Source organism: Perca fluviatilis, chromosome 6 (assembly GCF_010015445.1).
Source record: "Perca fluviatilis chromosome 6, GENO_Pfluv_1.0, whole genome shotgun sequence".
Lineage (NCBI taxonomy): Eukaryota > Metazoa > Chordata > Actinopteri > Perciformes > Percidae > Perca > Perca fluviatilis.
In genome coordinates, this window is record NC_053117.1 from 14,693,537 (window position 1) to 14,716,306 (window position 22,770).

Here is a 22,770-nt window from a genome sequence, read left to right on the forward strand (position 1 = left end):
CCTTCATCATCCCTCCATCATCCCTCGTCATCTCTCATCATCTCTCATCATCCCTCCTTCATCCCTCCATCCTCCCTCCATCATCCCTCCTTCATCGCTCCTTTGTCCCTCCTTCATTCCTCCATTATCATCCTGGCTTTTATATTCTTTATGCTAGATGCTCCAAAGCAGCTTCTCTTTCATCACCCTCTTTTCTTTATTCTTTTTTTTTTATATCTCCACCAAGAATGTTTTTTAGTCAGAAACTGGAATCTGACAAGTGACAGAGGCTGAGATGTCCACATCAAATCAAACACACCTAAAACTCCACAGATTTTTGTATATATATATATATATATATATATATATATATATATATATATATATATATATTTATATATTTATAAACCTGAACCTCCTGAATACACCAATGTGCATGTAGATGTTTAATAGAGGCCTCTTTCTTTCTGAATTTCTGAACGTTTTCTTGTGAACTTCAGCTTTTAAAAAAAATTCTTGTGTCCCTTGATTTTTGTCATATTTTGGAACAAATTTAATTTCTAAAAACCTTTTCTGTTATTGAAATATTTTTTGTGCCATCTTGGTGGAGTTTTAGTTGATTTTCTTATCATTTTATGTTTTTTTTTTCTTTCATGTTTTAAACTAAATAAATGTACTTTCTTTTCTTCAGTTCTGTCTCTCTCTGTGTGTCTCTCTTTCCATGTATCTGTCCAACCCGTTCTCACTCCGAACTCGTAAAATACGGACATTTGGACAGTGGCTGTCAGCGATGGGAAAGCGACACAAAAAGCGCCCTTCAGTGTGTTTGTAGAATAAACCAAGGAATGCAGCAGCTACAGGGTGTTTGAAGATGACGTAGCACTAAGAGCGGCAACGGTAGCGAGTTGTATGAAAGTCTGCATAGGGAGGTTGGTTGGGTCAAACAACGCAGGACTTTCACCCAAGAGACCGGGGATCGTGTCCCACGTGTCATGTTTCCTGAACCCAAACCGTCGCTTTCTTCTTTTCCTAAACCCAACCGTCCCGTTCTTCCTGCGGCTCATGGAAACATAAGCCCACCCAAGACCTTTTCCTTAACCTAACTGCGTCAAAAGTGACGCCAATAGTCCCGACCATGCGCGTTCAGATAAAGCGCGTTTAGATAAATCACGTTTAGATAAATCGCGTTTAGATAAATCGCGTTTAGATTAATCGCGTTTAGATAAATCGCGTTTAGATATGACGTTAAAGGAGACTTTTAGCGTCAATAACAACGGCAAAGGCACCGGGCCAGGCGTCCGTATTTTACGCTCTGGGAGTGAGAATATGTTAATCTGTCTGTCCGTCCACGTCATCTTTCAGTTCCTCACCTCCGTCTGTTGTCTGGTTTCTCATCTCCTCGAAACTGAAGGAGTCGGAGTCGTGCAAACACATCTCAGCTGCTTCTGTCACAGTAGTCGACCTGCCTCACTGTTAAACCAACTGTCTGTCTGTTTGTCTGTCTGTCTGTCCTCAAGTCAGACAGAGAGACAGACAGACAGATCATGTTTATTCCCTCTGTGATGTATCAGGAGTCTGAAGTCTCAGTAAAACACAGAACAAAGTGGTCAGTAGGAAAATATGATCATTTAATCAATAAGTCCATCGACAGAGAAAATGTATGTATGACAGTATTTATTCTCAGTGGTGGAAGAGGTACTCAGACCTTGATCTGAAGATAACTTTAGTAAAAGCATTAATACCACATTAATATTCTGTTACAAGTGAAAGTCCTGCTGGGATTGCCTCCACAAGGCTCTCACAGAACGTTCCCCAATACGCGAAACACCTAAGCACGTGCGGCCGGACCAAAAGAACAGAGAAGCTCGGATTACAACACACAGACACACACACACAAACACACACACACAGAGGGAGTTTCACCTCCTCTCTGCTCAGGATGCCGTTACTCCACTATATCTTTACATAGCAAACAGTGTTTCCTATATGTTGATTTTGTAGTGGCGGCCCACCATGGCAAAATTTCTGCCACCACAGTATCAGAAATAGGGCTGTACAAAAAATGTAGTTGCGGTTGCCTTTTAAATTATCCTGCCGACATAATGCACCCCCCCCCCCAGTTGGCTGCCACTCACATTGTAATTTAACAACAAGTAGAACTATTCAGAGGTAACTAGGCCCAATGTTGTTGTTCGGATAGACCTGCACCCCGCTGCTAAAAAAAAAAAAAATCCTAAAGGAAACACTGGCAAAAAACAAAAGTATCACTATCAAAATATACTTAAAGTACCAAAAGTAAAAAATACTCATTATGCAGAATGGTCCATTTCAGGAAAGAGTAAAATAAAATAGAAGATAAAAATAAGATAAAAAAGAAAAGAAATTACAGTACAACAAATGAAAGTCCCAAAGCAGAATATTTTAAAATTGTATTTTGGACAGTGACACGTGGAATATTATGAATTTTGCATGTTGCTGCATGATGTCATTGTTATATCTTTGAATCTCTCATGATGTAATTAATTTAACTTCCTATTATGTTGATATGTAAACACAAATGACCCATTTTAGTGCACCATGCTGAGGACAGTTTTATAAATGTAAATATTTGTGTTGAAACTGAATGAAAGATGTTTGAAATCTATGCAAAGAAACAGTTTTAAGTTTGATTCCACAGGGACTTTGGAGCACAATAAAACAGTAAAAGAAAAAAAGAGTTCAGATTAGTTAAAAATGTGACTTCCTGTCTCAGTGAGGAGCCTTAGTGAGACTCACGCATGTTGGAGGAGAAACATGAATATTACAGCACATTAGTTAAAGTAGGTGAACTGAACTGCAACGTTTCTGAATTAAACATTATAATGTAATAATGATGAATATCACAGAGGCTGCTGTACAGTTACACGCTGTATGGAGAATCAAAGATTCACCGTGTCTCTGCAAACTCACTGTGCACCATAAACCGTAAACTCTCACATAAAAGTAAAGGTCAGCAGGAACACATGTAGACAGGTAACTAACATACACTGTATATCTATCTATCTACCTATCTATCTAAATTATGTATCTAAATTATGTATGCATCATGTTCATTTCCACAGCACTTTTTGGGTTAAGCGACTAATAATGAAACTCAACACTTCCTGCACAGATGTTTCACATTAAAAGCCTTCATGTTGCTTGAAGTTACAGTGTTGAGAGAGTCTTTGGCAGAGCGCCTATACCGCTAACAGACCGTCCTCATCAAAAAACGGTCATATAGGTCGATTGTACAAGCAGCTTATAACGATTGTTAAGCGGCAACATCTATTTGCAGACACATTCACCGGTGGGCCATTGGCACAATCACTATTGTGTTACCTCATTTGGCAATAGATAGTGACTTAACACACATTTTTTTTTAGGGCTGGGTGGTATGGACCAAAAATCATATCTTGATATTTTTCGGCTGAATGGCGATACACAATATATATCTTGGTATTTTCTACAAAGTGGGCTAAATGTTCAGTTGTAAGTTAAAGCTACATGTGAGATGTCACAAGCACTTTTATTAAAACCTGATAAAAAAATGCAAAGACAGGGTGATAAATGATAAAAAGCAGTCCTGGAGATATTGGAAACTATGCGCCCTGGGGTCCGCAGCTGTCCATGTACGCGTCTGTTCTGGAGTATAATCAAGCCTTAACTCATAGAACTGAAGTAAGCTTTACATCCAGTAACTTATGGAGCTAAATCAGGGCCAAATGTTTTGTTAATTTGAAAAATGTATATATATATATATATATATATATATATATATATATATATATATATATATATATATATATATATATATAGTTGAAAAACTAAAGCTTGAAATTGAAAATTTTAGTTTTGGTCTATATAAAACCTTGTATTCAAACTAAAAATAAGTGTACCAATTTTTCTTTCAGTTTGAATAAAATTTAGATTAAATTCTGGAATTATTTTGAATAAATTATAAATTTTCATTTTTCACTTTTATATTTGTTTTCAGTTCCGCATTTCATGTTTTCAGATTCTAAACTTTTTTTTTTACGGCTTCAAATCTTTTTTTTCAGTTTCCGATCAGTTTTTCACTTTCAGATCAGTTTTTATCAGTTTCAGACTTTTGGCCCCAATTTTGCTTGGGGCGTGGCTTCAACTCAGAGGGGCGTGGAATTATGAGTGACAGCCTAACAAAGAAGGCAGAAGACTCCTCTGTCATGTTGCCTTCAGGAAATGGTGTTACTGCGAGAACTATGACTGAATGCTTTCGATCCACTATATACATGTGATTTTTACTTAACAAACTGATGCCAATGACAAAGTTCCATTTAAAAAATTTTTTGGACAACACGTGGTACTATTTACACTATAAGAGCAATAAACTGTGCCAGATTGTGCAGTTCAGCATGAACAATGACTTCACCCACTTCCACGTACAACTTTGAATGTTTGAATGAGCCTAGCTCCATAGTAACTACTGTTCTTCTGTGTTTTTTTGCTGTGGCGGCATCAACAGGCACGGCTTTATGGAAGAAATGGGTTATGTAACATAACAACAAACTATATCGATATAAATGGCACTGTCGCATCTCATATCTCGTTTGAAAAAAATACTTTTAAAGTCAATATACCGTCCAGCCCTAATTTATTCACATTTTCCAGATTATTACTTTAACGACATCATACTTCCCTTTTTCCTGGTAGGCTTTTAGTTTTAAACATATGCAGGAAGTGCTGATTATCATTGACGGTGATTCAGAAATGGAAATTACCAATCCCCGTCTGTTTTAAAAGTAGGCCTATGTTACATAATATTTTATTATTGTTTTTTTTTTATTCGTTGAATACATGATTATTTCAGTATAGTGCAGTTTACTTAGGTAGTAGAAGTAGTATAAAGGTAAAATCATAAACAATGATGTAAAAAATAACATCACATCACAGCAGCAACAGCTCTGCCTTCGGAAAGACGTGTTAACTGTGTGACCTCCAAAACCCTTCACACATTAACAGGTTCAGCCTGAAACAGACAGGAATTAAAAAGCTGTATAAAGGTTGCGTGTGTGTGTGTGTGTGTGTGTGTGTTCAGGGACTTTGCGTCAGGATGTAAATTTAATGAGCTTAACATTTGGAGCGGATTGGGTTGAGGACTAATGGGACACTGTGCCGCCACACCAACTTAACATCAGAGGACTTTTCAGAGTAAAGATAAAACAAACTTTACTGAGACTAAGGCAGCAGCTGTTCACTAACTGAGACTCTACTGACTTACATCTCAACACATCTTCTACTACAGCCTGTTGTTTTTGGACATAATGTGTTTTTACATTTCATGTATTTGTCTTGATCAGTCCAGTAATGGAGCTCAGGGATATCTCTTATCTTTGGGTGGATTTATTGTAAACTAAAATATAGATACAGATGCAAAGGCACTATTATTGATATACTATAATACGTGTGTATGGTTCTAAAACAACAGAAGTAGAAACAAAAGACATCAATGTTAGGCTACTTATAGTCTCGCTTTGCCAAACCATCCTCCACATGCTGCCGGAGGAAGGTCTGGCTGGTCCACACAGATTTCCGGAATGGGAGAATAACGTGCTCTAGTTTATTGGCATTTCTTTAACCAATCACAATCATCATGGGCGGCGCTAAGCTCCACACTGAGCCGCTGCAAAATAGCCTCGGGAAAGAACTTGTTTTGGTGGAACGTATATGTTAAAAGTTGTTTTAGTGGTGCGAGAGAAAACTCCGATTGGACAGATAGTCTAGCTAGCTGTCTGGATTTACCCTGCAGAGATCTGAGGAGCCGGAAACGGACATCGGCGAAAAGACATGCATCCAACGGAATTATCTGCGGCACCGTAGCAATCCCAGGAGTGGAGCGTCGAGGATATAGACTTGGCTACTTACAGTATGCTTTTCACCGCATGGTCCGGCTCGGCTCGACTTGCTTTTGGTATTTTTTTGGTTTTCTACATTTCAGTTTCCACTGCAGATAGTTTATCCCCCTCAATGTAGGCGGGGTTCTTAGCTGAACTCATCTCACTTGGAACCTAGCTGAGGTGATACCAAATAAAGTAACAGGTACTATTGACAACTTTTGCTAATGGAAAACCAAAAAATAGCTAGTTGAGCCGTACCATGCAGTGGAAATAACTAATCCTTAGATAATCTCCGCCCCTCCTCAATTTTCAGTTTACAATGGTAAAACTCTGCAGATTTACTGTTAATTGCACATTTTGAAACAACACTTCCTTCATGTCAGAAAGTTAAAGCAGATTGTCAATTAGCTGTTGATGATTTAGCTGAAATGTCAGATTTTATCAGCTGTTGTCGGTGGATGAGGGATTTCATACAGCTTCAACTGATATACTGTACATGTTGAAGCTACAATAAATGTGGTTTTCCAGCTCTGCTGTTGATCAGTCCCTCCAGGATTTCGCGATGTCGCGATCGCCACAATTGACGCGAATTCAACCAATCACCGTGAATTTGGTGCGACTCGCAGTTTTGACCAATCACCACAACTTTTTTCAGCAAATTTGACCAATAACCGGAGTTTCCCGCGACTTCAACCAATCTCAGCAGTCCCATATGCCAGACTTTGTATCAGTGTGTGACTCTGAGAGCCACTGACCAAGCGGGAGTGAGAACGGGTTGACGTAACACACGTACGTCAGCAAATTCATTTCCTTGTTTCTGATATGAAGACGAGACGTGTGGAACTCGAACATCTCACATTTACCAAAAAAACGTACAGTGAAAGACTGTGCAAAACATTTCAGACCGTCCGGCCAACCTGTATACATTTTAACATCACTGTACGCTGTAACGGTTTTTCACTCCAAAGTCGCTGAAAGCTGCTGCTGTTTCAATCCTGTCGGCTCTCTGCAGCGGGCAGGGCTCCTCCGTTCCCCCCGCAACTGACACACACACAAACACACACACACACACACACACACACACACACAAACACACACACACACACACAAACACACGGTGGATGCAGGAAAAACCGGAGATGAGACGTACAGGATGACCTAAATTGAGGACAGCCATTCTTGTTATTGTAAGTGCAATGATAAGTTAAAGTCCAATAAGTAATTTATCAAACCATATGAATGTGTGTCCCAGGCCAGGATAGGAAATTATCTAACAATGTAAAAAGATCAACAAGCCACTGACACATATGTTCAAATTTGATTCATTAAATAAATAATTATTTTTTGTCTTAAATCCACCAGCAATTTCATATTATACCAACATTTGCAGCATCCTGAGCCTTTTTGGTTACTAGGAAAACTCCGCCCAGAGTAATTTTATTCTCCCCAAAACAAGTTTCCTTTTTATTTTTAAAATTTTTCATTGCAACAAAAATACAAAAGACATTGCAACTTTTATCGCAATTTTTTGAAAAAGCTCCCGCAAAATCAGGCATTTTGGGCCGCAACAATCTCAACAAAAGGCAACGAAATCCTGGAGGGACTGGTTGATGAATCAGCTGTGTAGTGTTTGTGAGAACAGAGTTCGACAGCTTCCTGATTCCTTCTTCAAACTGATATTTTGGTTCTTTGTTCTCCGTCTGCCTAAAAATAAAACACAGATCTGTTCACAGCAGGTTTCAGGTGTATATTTATCTCCATAACTAAACATAACTGAAGAAATTAACCATAAGTTATTTTTTCCCTAAAATAAAATTGTATATGCAGGAATTTTATTCATCTTTTAACCAAACCTAAACTTTTTCATTTACCTCATCTCATCATGATCTCTCTTTATTGATGTTACTGGAAGTTTAGTTTTGCATTTACATTTTTAGGTAGTACAACATTGTGTAACTTATTTGGAAGAGATCAAATGAGTCTTATTACTATTTGATTATTTGAATTTAATCTATTTTGGAGACATGGCTTATTGTTTAATATGCGTATGATAATTTAATCTGCACCTTGGTGGACAGACTTGTTGACAGGCAGGTGGACAGGCAGGTGGACAGACGGGTGGACAGAAGGGTGGACAGGCAGGTGGACAGCCTGTGATGTGTTTGCGTACTCCAGCATCCCATCAGACTTGAGTCATTTGTTGGATGCTTTACTGGCCCTCATTTCTTCTGACTGTCTATAATCTTCTTCTGTGTCTGCATATTTTCTCTGTGCACATTACTCATCAGACTAAAAACAGGAACTATGAAAACCTCGACCAACAGAACTTTGACTTCAGGAGAACACCCAAGGTATAAACTTGCATGGTCAAATGATGCACGCCGCCCAACCAATCTCTGAGATCGCCCGGTAGTAGCCAAACACCAGTCCGCCCCGCCCCCCCCCCCCTACTCTTATCCAGAAATGGATCGACCAGGGGTATTTTTTTTTTGGGTTGGTTTTTTTTTTTTGTCCACCATCTCTTTACGTTCTTTTGATTTTTCATGATTACTGCACACGGGGATGGGTTCACACTTGCAGGAGAGACACCCTTCCTCTTCCTCCACTCCCCCCTCCTCTTCCTCCCCCCCTGAGTTATTTTTCCATGTGAAGGGTTGCATGCAGCCAGGCTGAGGCTTGGCTCTGTCTGCAGATCTAAGGAACACCGCCCACCAGGATCCTCTCACTCCTCTGCAACATCAAACCTCCTTTTCTTTTTCTTTTGGGAAATGAACTCTCCTCCTCCCCCTTCTCCTGCTCCTGTGCTCCCTGCCTCCCTCCTCCCCCTTTTCCTCTTCCTTTCTCTCCACTCAAACTCTTTTTTTTTAATTTGCGGTTGCATCAGCACTCTCTAACATGCACGTCCCTGATTGGTTGGTTGGTTGGAGTCTTGAAAGCGCCTCAGTTTGCATGTGCCACCACACCACGCAAAACTTTTTGCCCCTCCTTCTTTGTAATCAAGCTTCAACTATGAGTTTTCTTTCAGTTCAGCAGATCTTGAACACTTTGTCTCCATTTTCTTGGCCTTGCCCCCCTCCCCCTGTGGTAGCGTGGGTGAGAGGGAGCATGGTCGAGGCTGGGGTCATGGGAGCAGGGGTGGGACAGGCAGGGGAATTTGATGGTTCACAGCTAATAATGCGTGTCCTATGATGTGTTCTGTGGTGTTTTGTTCTGCCGTGTTTCTCAATGTCCTTCGATGTGACCTGCCGCCCTGCGCTGCCACCTGTCGCCCTGCGTGGTGGTCCTTCAGGCAGAGAAGGTGCTGCTCTTCAGCCCAGACACCAACCTGACGGCTCTGCTGCTGGAGGCCAAAGACCTGGAGGCCCGAGTCATCATCCTCTCTGCCAGGTTTGTATAATAACAAGAGTGTTTTGGGTGGTTGCTAGGTGGTTTTTCTATGGCATTACTAGGTTGTTACCAGGTCGAATATTTGGGCTAATTGCTACAACAATTGCTCATTGTTGTGATGCTCTTAGGTGGTTGCTAAGATGTCTGGGTGGTAGCTACCACGTTAGGAGGTGTCTGCTAGGGTGTTGCTATATAGTTACAAAATGGTTGCAGGGCTATATATGGTGGCTGCAACATTGTAGCGAGGCTGTTGCTAGGGTGTATGAGGTGTGCTTTCATGTTTTTGTGCAGTTGCTCGAGTGTTGATCTGCAGGATCGATATCAGCGCTCATACTGACCTAATTAAGCAGATTTGGTATCGACCAGATGATGAATGACTTTAATAACTTCCACACAGAGAGGTTTAGATGTGGGGAAAATAGCACTGGTATTGGATTGGTGCTCAGCATAGTGATACCCATGAGTTTGGGTATAGGTAATGGGGGAGAAAAAGTAAAATCGGTGCATCCCTACAAGTCATCGGTTGATGGGATGTTGACACATCGAAGGAAGGTTGTCACTAACTTTTAAGATACAGATAGACATGCAACTAAACAAATTCAAAAACAAAGACAGTAGCTGTAGCAGTTCAGTCAGTAGAGACTAACCAAAAATAAAAAAGATTTACTATTATTCATTTGGTTTCATTTGTTTGAGTCTTTTAAAATGTCATTGTGTGTTTCCAAGGACATAAGTAGGTGGTTGATGCGTTCCTATGTTGTCGCTAAATGTTTACCATGGCCTTACTGGGTGCTTACAAGGTATTTAGTTTGTATGGTGTTGGTGTTAGCAGTAATTGCGTCTGTGCTGCAAGGTGGCTGGGTAGTTTCTATTGATTGTCAGGGTGTTGCTAGGTGGATGAGAGTGGTTGCTAGTATGTTGTGGAGTGTTTACAGTAGTGTTGATATGTGGTTGCTATGATGCTTTTGGCGGTTGTTAGGGTGTAACCTGGTGAGGGTTTGGTATTTGTAGCAGTTTTCAGGGTGTTGATAGATGGTTGCTCGGTGTAGGCTATTAGGTGTTTGTCATGCTAATTCTGAAGACTGTTAGGATGTACGTAATTGTTACTAGGAGTTACTATATAATTGTGTACTGTTGTACTGTGAATGACAGCCACAATAGCAACAAATCTGTTTGCCTTTTGTGTGCATGCAGTGAGGATGAAGCTGCAGCAGTGTATAAAGCAGCCCGTCAGCTCAACATGACCGGCTCTGGTTACGTCTGGCTGGTCGGAGAGAGAGAGATGACCGGCAAAGCTCTGAATGAAGCTCCAGATGGTACATCAACCTCTGCCTCCTCTTCCTCCCCTCTCTACTCACTCCTCTGGGCGTTTCTCTCTGTCTCTATCTATCAGCATTGCTTCCATCCAACTGTCAAGATCATTCTTAACTGCAAGAAGTAAAATTAAAGTAAAAGCAGGCGTTTTCTATTAGTGACGCTGAAGTGAATAAAACAGGCTTCACCAGACACCGTAATGAAGCTGTGATATTGGGCATCACACATTGAATCACAAGACGCAGCAGCTCATCAAAAAATAAACCTGTCACCTGCTCAAGATCAAAGTCCTCAGGCGCAGTTGTTAGACTTTTGTTGGTTTCTATTGTTTCTATATTTGTACTGGCAGCTTTAAGGTTTTGAAACTGAACTGACTTCAGACATTTCAGGATGACATGTCACTGCACAAAAAGATTTGATTCATGTTGTTCACAGCAAACAAGCTCCCTTTGCAATGAGCACAGCTAGAAAACAATTCCAGTTTGGGAAAGTAAAGAGGAAAATTAGCTGCAGACACTCACAGTAATTTAAAAAAAAACAACTGTAAAACTACAAGAGGAGAGACTACGCAACTCAAGAGTTTTTCTCCACAAATGTCTTTAAAATCATATATTACTGATATTATTTTTTTTCTTTAAAAGAAAATCTGATTTTCAGCAGTTTTTTTATGTTTTAATTTAGTTTTTTGTTTGTCAATTGCAAAATACAAATTCTGATTTAACAGTTTTAAAAAGCTGGAAATAAATATGAGTGCATATGATTTGATGGCGTAGGGTGTTAATATGTGGTGATTGTTGGGGTATTTGAAATGGTTGGTAGGGAATAGCTGGGTAATTGCGAGGACATATGAGCAATTCTTTAATGGTGAGTCTGTACAGTTGTTTACTTAATGTTAGAATGTGCTTACAGAAGTCATAGTCAAGGTAGAGATCAATTGAAAGAAAGGAATAAGAAGAGTTATTGTATTTTATTTCTGAGAGTGATTAATGTGTGATTAATGGGTAACGGATACAAACTAGGTATCTTATTCCATCGCTGCCGATCAATTTCAATGTATCTATCTAAATCAAAATGTTCTTAAAATCAATAGAAATCAGTCTAAAAATTAATGGATGCTCAGCAGTCACCTGTAGGTAGTTATGGAATTAAATTCTGAGTGTGCAATAAGACATTTTGATAACAGAAAAAGAGTTCAGTATGACATAAATTATATTTTGTAGATGAATTATCATTATGCAAAGAATAATTGAATTTGAGAAAAAGAAATCTATTTTACACTCAATAAATCTGTATTTCTGATTGGCAGTTTTGTCTCCCCCATCGTCATTAGGATTATTGGTCACTAGACAAGTAACAACTGATCCAAAGGTTTTTGAGGATGATGGATCACTAAAGCTTTGTTACAGTAAATAGTTTTAAAGCATTATTAATATGGTCGCGAGCGTTAGCTGTTTACTCAAAAAACCTCAGGTGAGAGACTACTTATACACTAATCAATCATTTTCATCATGATTACAAAGCAATTGGATGGAAATATGGCTTTTCTCTATCTCTCTGCCTCTGTCTGATAGTGCTGTAGGTCTCTGATGAAGGAAGCTCATCCTCATCACAGTTAGATTCTCAGCGTCCTGGTGTGTTTCTCTCTGGTTTTTTCTAACTGCTGGTTGAACGTTTAAACATAAAAAAAGAAGAAAAAAAAAAACATGTTTAAAGGTTCCTAACCACTGTTTTCTTTTCTGGCTCATTGTAATTGTGTGGCTTTAAATGTGTCTAACATCTTTTTGTTTGTTTCATTTTCTATAGTGTGTGTCGTCCGCCCGCCCGTCTGCCCGTTCTCACAGTAGACTCTAACATGTGCTGCTATGGGAACGGGAGGGGAGGGAGGGGGGTTGGGTGAGCTTTATTCAGGTTCAATGGGGGTTGATAAACAGCTAGTGTTGCTACAGTTACCATGACGTGTGTCTGAACAAACTGGTAAGATGCCGCCGCTGCTTCCTGTTTCCTGCTTGATGCTTTGCCCTTTGCCATTGGCCGATAGAGGCTCCACCCACTGCAACATGGAGCCCGCTCTGCTATTGAGGGGGCGGGGTTTAATGAGTCAGCTGATTACTCAGTCAGCCAGATGAGTACGTGATGTAAACAAAGCTACACTATACGGCCAAAAGTATGTGGACACCCCTCTACTTTTGGTCAGGGTCCACCTTTACACAAAGCAGCTCCATATAGAACTGGTTTTCCCAGTTTGCTGTGAAAAAACTTGGCTGATCTGCACGGAGTCCTGACCTCAACTGCCTCCAACCCCATTTAGATGAACTGGACCACCGACTGTGAACCCCATCTGATCACCAACATCAGGGTTGGACCTCACAGATGCTCTGCTGTCTGAATGCAGCAGGTTCAACATCTGGTGGAGAGACTGAAACCAGCACAGTGGAGGCTGTTAGAGCAGCACATTAGTAAACATGTTACACTGTCACATATGCTCAGCCGTCCACATACTTTTGGCCACCATAAGATCCGCCGTGATCCTAAATTTCAATCTGCCTCTGGTCTGAAGACTTCCTATAAACTAATATGAGATTTCAACCTCGTCCTGCACGTGTTGAACATTTCGCCCGTTTCTCTGGCTGCTGGGTAATCGGCTCCCCGCTCTGTTGCCGTGGCTTTTTGTTTCAGAAAACATCCTCACCAGCCAGCTGCTGCACTCTTAAAAATGATGTGTCATTTTTCTACACATCCCTTTCTCTCCCGAACTCCAGATGTGTCAAAAAATGATACATCATATTCTTAAAAGTGTAGCAAGACTGCACTCTGAAAATAATCCTCAGCTGTTTTGTCTTTGATGGAGAAGTTTGAGGTTTCTTTTTAGGGAAACTGTTTCAGATAAAAGCCTTTTTATTGTGACATTAACCTACCGGTTTTAGTCTTAACAATGATATTTCATGTATTATCCAGAGAGATGACAACAACAAATGAGAAGATCATGTTTCAGGCCTGCAGCTCATTTAGGCTTAGACAAATCATCACATGGTTGAATTGAAAGATTCATTCATTCTCATCTCGTTATCTGTACGCATTTTGAGCTATCCACGTGTATGTCTACGCTGTATACAGCGGATGCAAACATACCAATTATCGCGAGAACGTGCCGTTCTATTGCGAGAACATTCCATTCTATCGCGATAACAACGTCACACGCGTGTAAAAAAAAAGAAAAAAAAGTTGGGTTTACCAAAAGAACATTGGGAAAGGCTTTAGTAACACAAAAACACAACAAAAACACAACAAAAACACGACAGTAACCAACGTCACACGCTTAGGAAAACAATACGGTTGGGTTTAGGAAAGAAACATTGGGGAAGGCTTAAAAAAAAAAAACAGTTGAACAACACCACATACGGGATGCAATCCTGGATCTCCTGTGTGAAAGCCCCATGTTTTACCCATCCCCCACCCCAACTAATCTCCCTCTGCGGACTTACGTCCTTTCATACTACTTGCTACGACGAAAATTCACACGTAATGTAGGTCAATGGCAGCCAAACGGCGTTGATAAACACGCTAAAAAGCGATTATGCATCTTGATAACACGCCAAAATGGCATACGAATTGGCGTGTCATACATACGCCACTTTATGAGATCAGTCTGCCTTGACAGACTATAGGTGCACACTGTATGTACTGTGTGTGCATTAACGTGGGGACACGTAGGAGTGCACGTCCAGCCAGTTAGTCAGTTCATCAGGCCTTTTACTGTCAAGGGTTAAGCCAGCCTCCAAAGCGTACCTCCTGTGGAGCCATTTTGTTGCTAACAATCCATCAACCGCCATTAGCATCACATTGACTGCCATTCATTTTGGCGCCCCTTTGACAGCAAATAACTTTACATCTGAAGCATTTAAAGACTCATTAAAAGAAATTTTTCTATTGTTTATTTCTAAAGAAACACGACAATGTATAAAAGGCTCCATTACCTTGTATCTCAAGTTATGGCTCCGTAGCAGACGTTTTTGTAAAGATAGGCTAACGATTGTGTCATGACCACACGACTTACTGTCGCATAGTAGAGGAAATAACCGTATAGTACAGGAGAAGCTTGCAGGCAGTTTGGACATTAGCTGTTTAAGTTTAATTACTAATGTTAACTAGCATTTTAGTTAGCAATAATTAGCCTGTGCCCATGTTATCTCCTTACATATACCTACGCTCTCCGTCTCTGTAAGATTGGGAATGATTGAGATTTCTCTTGGCACAGCTACCAGAAGACTTACAACTTTCAGACAGGTTGCTCACGTCACATCTACGTCGTCAAGCTCAGTTGGAGGCTGCGCAGTAACGCTCAGCCAGCACCGGAAAAGTGCTTCTAATATCCTTCACTGGTCTCCGTGGAAATCTACGGCGTCACGTTGTTCATTTCTTTAACTGTCTGTTTATTGTTGGTGTAAACAGATAAACATTATAAGCCTACCTCAAACACAAAGTCTCTCATCCTCGTAAAAAACAAACAATCAACACTGCTGGAGCTTGGAGACTGTTTCTGAGGTATTCATTTATTCATTCATTATCTTTATGGTTGGCTGTTATTCATGCAAAAACCAGGTAATGGCTCCTGTAGATTTAAGATAGTAAGGCGAGAATGGTTAGACTAAACTTTCAATCTTCCTAAACTTCTTTGCAGGTTTTTTAAAGGCTTTTCTAGGTTGGATTTTATACAGTTGATGTACAGAATAACCTGAACACCTTTAGCTGAAGTCTAACCCAATACTACAACAACTCTACAGCGTCACAGATTTACCACTATCTAACACAAACTGAATCTTCTTAGAGGTAGTTTGTGCTGCAGGATTGTTGTGTTGGATTACACAAGTGTTCCTGTTATGGTTACTCCTGTCTCTGTAAAGTTAGGATTGTGCTGAGGTTGTTCCTCAAACAATTCCCTAAAAAGAAACCTATAAGCATTACTGTGACATTATGGATTTTGATGTTGTTTTTCTTCACCAGATACTTTTCACATTATGAGGAAAAAGTTTCTGCATTTGGTGCTTCAGCTAACTGAGCAACAGTCTGTTAACACTGTTAGCATTCCTCATTAGAAATAATATGCTCTGCTCTAGTGGAACACATTAAGTTTAATTTGATAAACCAGTGGGCTGTGACCATCAGTGTTTAATTGGAATAACCAGCTCTACTTAGTATTATTTAGTAAAGTTAGCTGATTGTGTTTTTCTGATTAAGGTAGTAAGTTGTACGTTTATTTATTGTGATCTGGAATTATTCAGTAGCACTCATTTGCTTCAGTTAAGAACAGTTTCAGGGAAGGAGAAACGGTAGCTTGCTGTACCCTTTAGTTTTAGGGAGGGATGTAAGCTTAGCACCGCCTAAAGAGGTGTGACTGGCACACCAAACGGTAATGTTCAGTTCATGTAAAATCTCTGTAACCTTTTGAGTCTGGAGATGGTTAGGCTACATGTTTGCTGTTCGTAATGGTTATGTTTACATTAAGATTGGAGATTATAAATTTGGTGTGAGTTAGAAGTAAAGTTAGAGATTCATCTCTGCCCAATGGAGCTTTATAGAATAATATAACTTAGAATAGTTAGCTACTAACGTTAGCTGTTCTGTATTTAATGGCTGAATATTATCGGCGTATAAGGTACAGGAAAGAAGCTTAGCTTGTTAAAACTGGTTTCAGGGAGAATAGCTAACTTTACTTTATGAGTACTAGCTAGCTATAGTGCTAACAGCGCTAGCTAGTAGTTTCAGTAGAAAACACTAGCTATCTGTTCTGTTTCCAGTAGTTTTAAGGAGGAAGGTAGCTGTAACTTACTGCAGGAAAAAATTTTAGCGAGTTAGATTTGGTAAAAAATGTTAACATTGTCAGCTAGCTGCTCCCACTGATTTTGTCGTCTTACCAGTCGTAACAAGCTGTTCCCAAAAGTTGCGAAATGAAATGTTCGCTAGTTCTTTCCCAGTAGTTTCAGGGAGGAACGTTTGGTAGCTGCACTCTGGCTGTACCTATTGATATCGATAGGAAATGTTATCTAGTTGTTCTTAACCCAGTGGTTTTAATGGAGGATGTTAGCAGTGCTAGCTAGCCGTTCCCAGTATAGTTTCAGTTGGAAGTAGCTGGTTTGTTCATTGGAGGAATGTTAGCATGCTGTGGTTTCAGTGGTACATGTTAGCTAGTTGTTCCCAGTTGTCTCTATGGGGAATGCTAACAATGTAAGCCAGCTGCAGTTCTCAGTGTTTTCATTACTAAACGTTACTAGCTGTTCCCAGCATGGAGGTTCCAAGTAGTTTCTTTGGGAAATGCTAACAGTGTTAGCCAGCTGTTTTCATTAGCAAATGTTAGCTGTTCCCACTAGTTTCTTTGGGGAATGCTAAAAATGTTAGCCAGCTGTTGTCAGTCAGCCGGAGGGTAGATGTAGACACTTTTCGTCGCAGTGTGATGAGTTTCTGCAGAAGGAAAACACCAGACACAGTTTATAACGTCTCAGTGAGGCTTTTTTCTGTTCTGAGAGACAAATGGCTGTGATTCTCAGAGTGAACTCCCAGCATGCAGTTTGGTGGTACTGAACACTGACCTGACGCCTGAAACCCTGAGAAAGTGTGTTTGTTTGAATTACACTGAAGCACTCCTTTGGTTACATTTGTAAAATTAATTAAAGTATGTGTGAGTTTTTAATTAACTGTATGAATGAGGGCAGTTTTCAGTCTGCAGTCTAATTAGCTTTCAGCTGTGTGCGTGTTTAACCTCTTTCTTGTGTGTGTGTGTGTGTGTGTGTGTGTGTGTGTGTGTGTGTGTGTTATGTTTATGTGTGTTGTGTGTGGTGCAGGCCTGCTGGGCCTCCAGCTGATTAACGGTAAAAACGAGTCGGCTCACATCGCAGACGCTGTGGCAGTGGTGGCTCAGTCTCTGCAGGAGCTGTTTGAGAAGGAGAACATCACGGAGCCTCCGCGGGGCTGCGTGGGAAACACCAACATCTGGAGGACAGGACCACTCTTTAAACGGTCAGTAGCGCCGACTGAGGTCAGAGGTCAACCTCAGTCAGCATTGATGATGACATCAGATTTAAACTCAGTATCTTTTTCTGTTCAGTCGGTTTTTCCTTCTATAATGCATCTTAACATTGGGTCATTTTTGTAAATTGTTATGTTGTAAAAATGAGTGAAAAAATATGTCTTCATTCTGCTGAGAGACTATATATAATACAGTATACCAGTAGATTTAAGACATGGCAAAGTTCTAAAATATTTGAACAGCAGTTGCGTGAGTGAAACAGCAGTTGGAGCATCTCGAGCTTCTGTAATGTGATGTATTTCTGAATTAAATGGAAAAAGTATGCAGAGTATAATCTGTATAATCTGGAGACGGATTTGATTTGATTGCTTGAAAGTGGATGTGGATAAGCGAGCTGTTTGGTCTGAACTGCAATTTGTTTTTAAGTATTTTTTGGGGGGGCGGTTTTGTTCTTATTCAATAGAGACAGTAGAGAACTGACATTTCTTTTGCCACCTGACATCCAAACACACATTACAAAACGGACCCTAAAACCCCCAGGTTTACTATATGGCAAAAGGTTTGTTGTAAGTCATTTTATTATAACTGGTCTTAGAAATATGGAGATATTGATTATTGAAGAACAATATTAACTGACATGATAATGGGCTCAAGGTGAGGTTTAAGGTCCTTCCTTGAAGAAGGTCTAAATTTGTCTTGAATTCCTTCATATTTCAACTGATATTATTCTGACATGGTGCATATAACAAATTTCATTTATGTTTAATTAGAATACAACAGTTGTTATTTTTGACTGTTATGGACTGAGAAAATGTACTGCAAAGTGTCTTGCATTACTATGAAAACAGACAAGGCACCGTCAGACTGTCTTTATTAATGAATAAAGTTGTTAATATGGGGATTGTGATGTTCATTCATTGTTCATTTTGGTGGCTCATACCGTATATTATCACTCTGCTGGCCACTTCGACCCACAAGATAGTGAAGTCAAGTGCAGTTTTACATGATGGGGGTTAGGTGGTCAGATGGGATACATTTCTGTATCAACCCCAGAGTTTAGGAAGAGAAAAGAGAACATTCTGACATATACTCAATACTCAAATTCTCAAAGATTATTTTTTGTCATATTTGACAGATAAATACTGTATATCATTATGATTTTACTGGATCTTTAAAACCAGTTCCTCTGACAGCCCAAAATGTGTTTTTCAGGAAATGCTAGAATGAAGCTAATTATGGTGATTTATTTAATTTAAATAGATACATTCAGAATAGAGGATCCCTGCAGTCTTAGTCAGTGATAGTGTTGGACTATCATCAGTCTCCGGTCTCACAGGACCGGGTGTGTAGAAAAGACTCTCGCTGCTGTCCAGTGAGATCAGGATGGAATCCTCTCCCCCAGCTTCAGCTGGAGATAAAAACTGAGATGCTTCACTGATCTGATCTGGATTCATTTGCAAGTTAGATGGACACAACTGGGATAATGAACATCCCTGTCACTCCTCCTTTCCTCTCTGTGTGACCTATATAGACCATAAAGTCCAGTTAGATCATTGTTGTTTATGTTGTCCAGTTTCACAGGCAGTCCGTTCATACTTTAAGTCCTTGTCTTTAAATTAAAACTAAAACCACTATGAACCAAAATTAAACCAGATTTCTTATGGTCTCCACCCTGACGCCCCTGCTCTTTGATTGGCTCCCCAGAGTGCTGATGTCATCCAAGTACCCTGACGGTCTGACTGGACGGATTGAGTTTAACGACGACGGCGACCGACGCTTCGCAACCTACAGCATCCTGAACTGGCAACAGAAGCCAAGTCGCCTCGTCCAGGTCGGAGTCTTCAACGGCTCACAGGTACAGTACACCTGTTTACACCTGGTTATACCTGGCTGTCTAGGCTGAAGGGTTCTGTGAGCTAAACGGACTATAAATATCTCCGGTTGCTAAGCGTAGGAAGTCGTATCTAAGGTCCTATACACCTGGGTTTACCTGGTGACACACCTGGTTACAGCTGTTTATACATCTGGTTTAAAGGCTAATTCCACTAGTCCTCCTCATAAATATCAGTCTCCTGGTGGTAATAATAGTAATATAAAAGTATAAGACAAAAAGATATGGCTGTTTACTAGACAGGGAGCCTCTGATCAAAGACACTATCCAGGTGCATTATGGGAAATGTAGGATCCCTGTTGCTCAGTTTCTCACAGTATCAACTACTTTATGTTCGTGACTCACTGAAGCTCTGACGAGTGATTCAAGAATACTGTGATGACTCAATAGCTAACATTATGGGTTTTACAGGGTTTGTTAAGTTAATGTCAGCACAACATATCCAGTGTGTGTGTGTGTGTGTGTGTGTGTGTGTGTGTGTGTGTGTGTGTGTGTGTGTGTGTGTGTGTGTGTGTGTGTTAGTCTCCTGCCTCTTTAACTATTGATGTACATATGCACTATTGATGCTGTCATTTAGTCAGCTTGTCATAGTTAGACCTGGAACAACATGACAACCTGTGTGTGTGTGTGTATTTAGGTTGTGATGAACCCTCAGAGGAAGATCATCTGGCCTGGAGGAGAGACAGAGAAACCAGTTGGATACCAGATGTCGACTAAACTGAAGGTACTGCAGATGCTGCTGTTATTGTTAGAACTAAAACTACTGGTACTGCTGTAAAGGTGAATTAGCACAATTGCATATAAAGTCAATGCAAAGATGTATATGGAAGCAAATTCACACAAAATCCAAAAACAAGTCAGACATTTTGAATTTGACTGAAAAACCTGGCTTTCATGACAGCAGTTCATACAATAACTTTATTATTGTTGTGGTCAAGACACTATCTGACAGCTTTAGTTACTTTCCAAATTAAGATTTTTACAAACAAAACATATGGAGAGTTTAAAATAAAAAAAAATGTTTTGTTATAAGTTACATTTCGTACAGTTTCAGTACAGCTGAAGCAATAATGAAAATAATTATAAGGTAATACTTCAAAATAACAGTAAAATCCTGCTTTTACATTAATTAGTAATAATAGTTTAATGATATAACAGACACAGGCAACATCTTTTAAATATTTTAACTACATTTTTATGATTATACTTATGTGGCAATGCGAGTGGCCTATGACACTCGAGAAAACTAAAAATGTCCGACAACGCCACTTGGGATAGGCCCAAGACCTTTAAAGCACACAGATCCGTTCACCAGAACAGTTTTTTTCCAGTATCCAGAACAGCCTCAGTGGGGTAAGAACGCGCCGGGGAGTACTGGCCCTTTAATTAGTCGTGGCACCACGATAGCCCCACAGCAGCATGTATAAGGCTGCAACCTGGTCAAGCTGTGTTGTAAAACACACCATTAAAACAGGACCGCAATGAATTCAAAGCAAACAGGCAAACACAGCAAGTTACCGAATTACAGGACAGGCCGCCCTCAGACCCCGGCAGAGGCACCCACCTCGCGCACACACACAGCGGCCCACAGTATAACAAATAAGACTATGTCAGATCTTGAGAACGCCCAAATGGGTCGAAAGAGGGAGGCATGCAGTTTACCGAGATACCCAACGCCAGCATCCCAGGCATACATCCACCCACACGGGGACATCCACAACCAAGACAGGGTCAGCTCTATGAAAGAAGGCACATTTGTGCCACATGCACGGCGACACGGAACAATAAAAGGCACAAAAGATGGAAAAAGTGCCCTTACCACACCGCAGCAGACTAACGACCTAGGGCAGCGGCAAAAACGTAAAGCACGCCAACCCGGACGCGTCTCCACAGACACCCAGCAGGAGAAGACAAACAGAACGAGTCCACACACACAGGCTTAAATAATTTCCCCGCCTCTCCCAATCAATCGGAATGAGCCCCAGGTATGCTGATCCACAAGGATCCTGAAGGAACCTTTTTAAAGCAGGACTTTTACTGTGTGTTTGTGTGTGTGTGTGTGTGTGTGTGTGTGTGTGTGTGTGTGTGTGTGTGTGTGTGTGTGTGTGTGTGTGTGTGTGTGTGTGTGTGTGTGTGTGTGTGTGTGTGTTTGTTTATTTAGATTGTAACGATCCATCAGGAACCATTTGTTTACGTGAAGCCAACAAAGACTGATGGGACATGTAAAGAGGAGTACACCGTCAACGGAGTCTTAATCAAGAAGGTGATCTGTACCGGACCCAATGGGACGACACCAGGTACACACACACACACACACACACACCACATTTATTTTAATACATGTATTATCCTGCAGGAGAAGCTAAACTTTTTTTAAAGATGTGAGGAACTGAAATTGGACCTCACAAAGATAGAAGAGCACAGTGATATGTGCACACAAATGTGCACACCACTTCTTCAATTTGTGTGCCTGTGTGTGTTTTTGTCCAGGTCAGCCCATCGTCCCTCAGTGTTGCTATGGTTTCTGCATTGACCTGCTCATCAAGCTGGCAATGAGCATGAACTTCACCTACGAAGTTCACCTGGTTGCTGATGGGAAATTTGGCACGCAGGAGCGCGTAAGTCTTTCTGTGTGTGTGTGTGTGTGTGTGTGTGTGTGTGTGTGTGTGTGTGTGTGTGTGTGTGTGTGTGGTAGAATTCTTAACAGAAGAATGGCTTTTCTTCTGTCAACAACTCAAACTGAAAAACAACAAATACAGTTTTAATTTTCCGTAGTAATATATGTATAATCGAAAGATAGAATAAGCTACAATAACAACGTAGTGTGTCTTCTGAGTGACGGTCCAACATCAGGTAGGCTAGGTCATTTAAGTAAGTTGTTACAATATAGACTCTTTACAGCTACACAAAGTTGTTAATGTTATTGAATATATATATATATATATATATATATATATATATATATATATATATATATATATATCGAAATAGGTGCAAACAAATGTACAAACACAAAAATATTAGATAAAGATGAAGAACATGCTATTATTTCATTTTATCAATGGGAAACATACATGTGTACAGACAAGGCTAGCAGCAGCAGCGCCGCGTCAGACACGTTTCTGGTGTGCAAAGACATAGAAAACGCCACGCAGCCGCCACGCAACAGAAACACCACGCTCACGCCACGCTCACGCCACGCAGCCAGTGTGCAGGAGCCCTTAGTATGAAACCAATAGTATGTTACAAATATCCCAAATTGCAGTGCGGTAGTGACAACGTTC

At 40.3% G+C, this 22,770-nt stretch overlaps 1 protein-coding gene across 4 annotated transcripts in view; it reads left to right on the plus strand.

The window, feature by feature from the left end:
• Nucleotides 1-22,770, plus strand: part of grin1b (glutamate receptor, ionotropic, N-methyl D-aspartate 1b) — a 75,730-nt gene that overhangs the window by 15,866 nt on the left and 37,094 nt on the right. For 2 of the 4 annotated variants that reach the window (XM_039802857.1, XM_039802860.1), the window contains exons 5-12: nt 8,162-8,224; nt 9,163-9,260; nt 10,455-10,576; nt 17,411-17,585; nt 19,300-19,450; nt 20,124-20,210; nt 21,648-21,783; nt 21,977-22,104. In XM_039802857.1, coding sequence (XP_039658791.1) covers nt 8,162-8,224; nt 9,163-9,260; nt 10,455-10,576; nt 17,411-17,585; nt 19,300-19,450; nt 20,124-20,210; nt 21,648-21,783; nt 21,977-22,104 — 960 coding nt within the window. The remainder of the gene's footprint in view (nt 1-8,161; nt 8,225-9,162; nt 9,261-10,454; nt 10,577-17,410; nt 17,586-19,299; nt 19,451-20,123; nt 20,211-21,647; nt 21,784-21,976; nt 22,105-22,770) is intronic. The other 2 variants (XM_039802858.1, XM_039802861.1) reach the window with 1 other exon arrangement.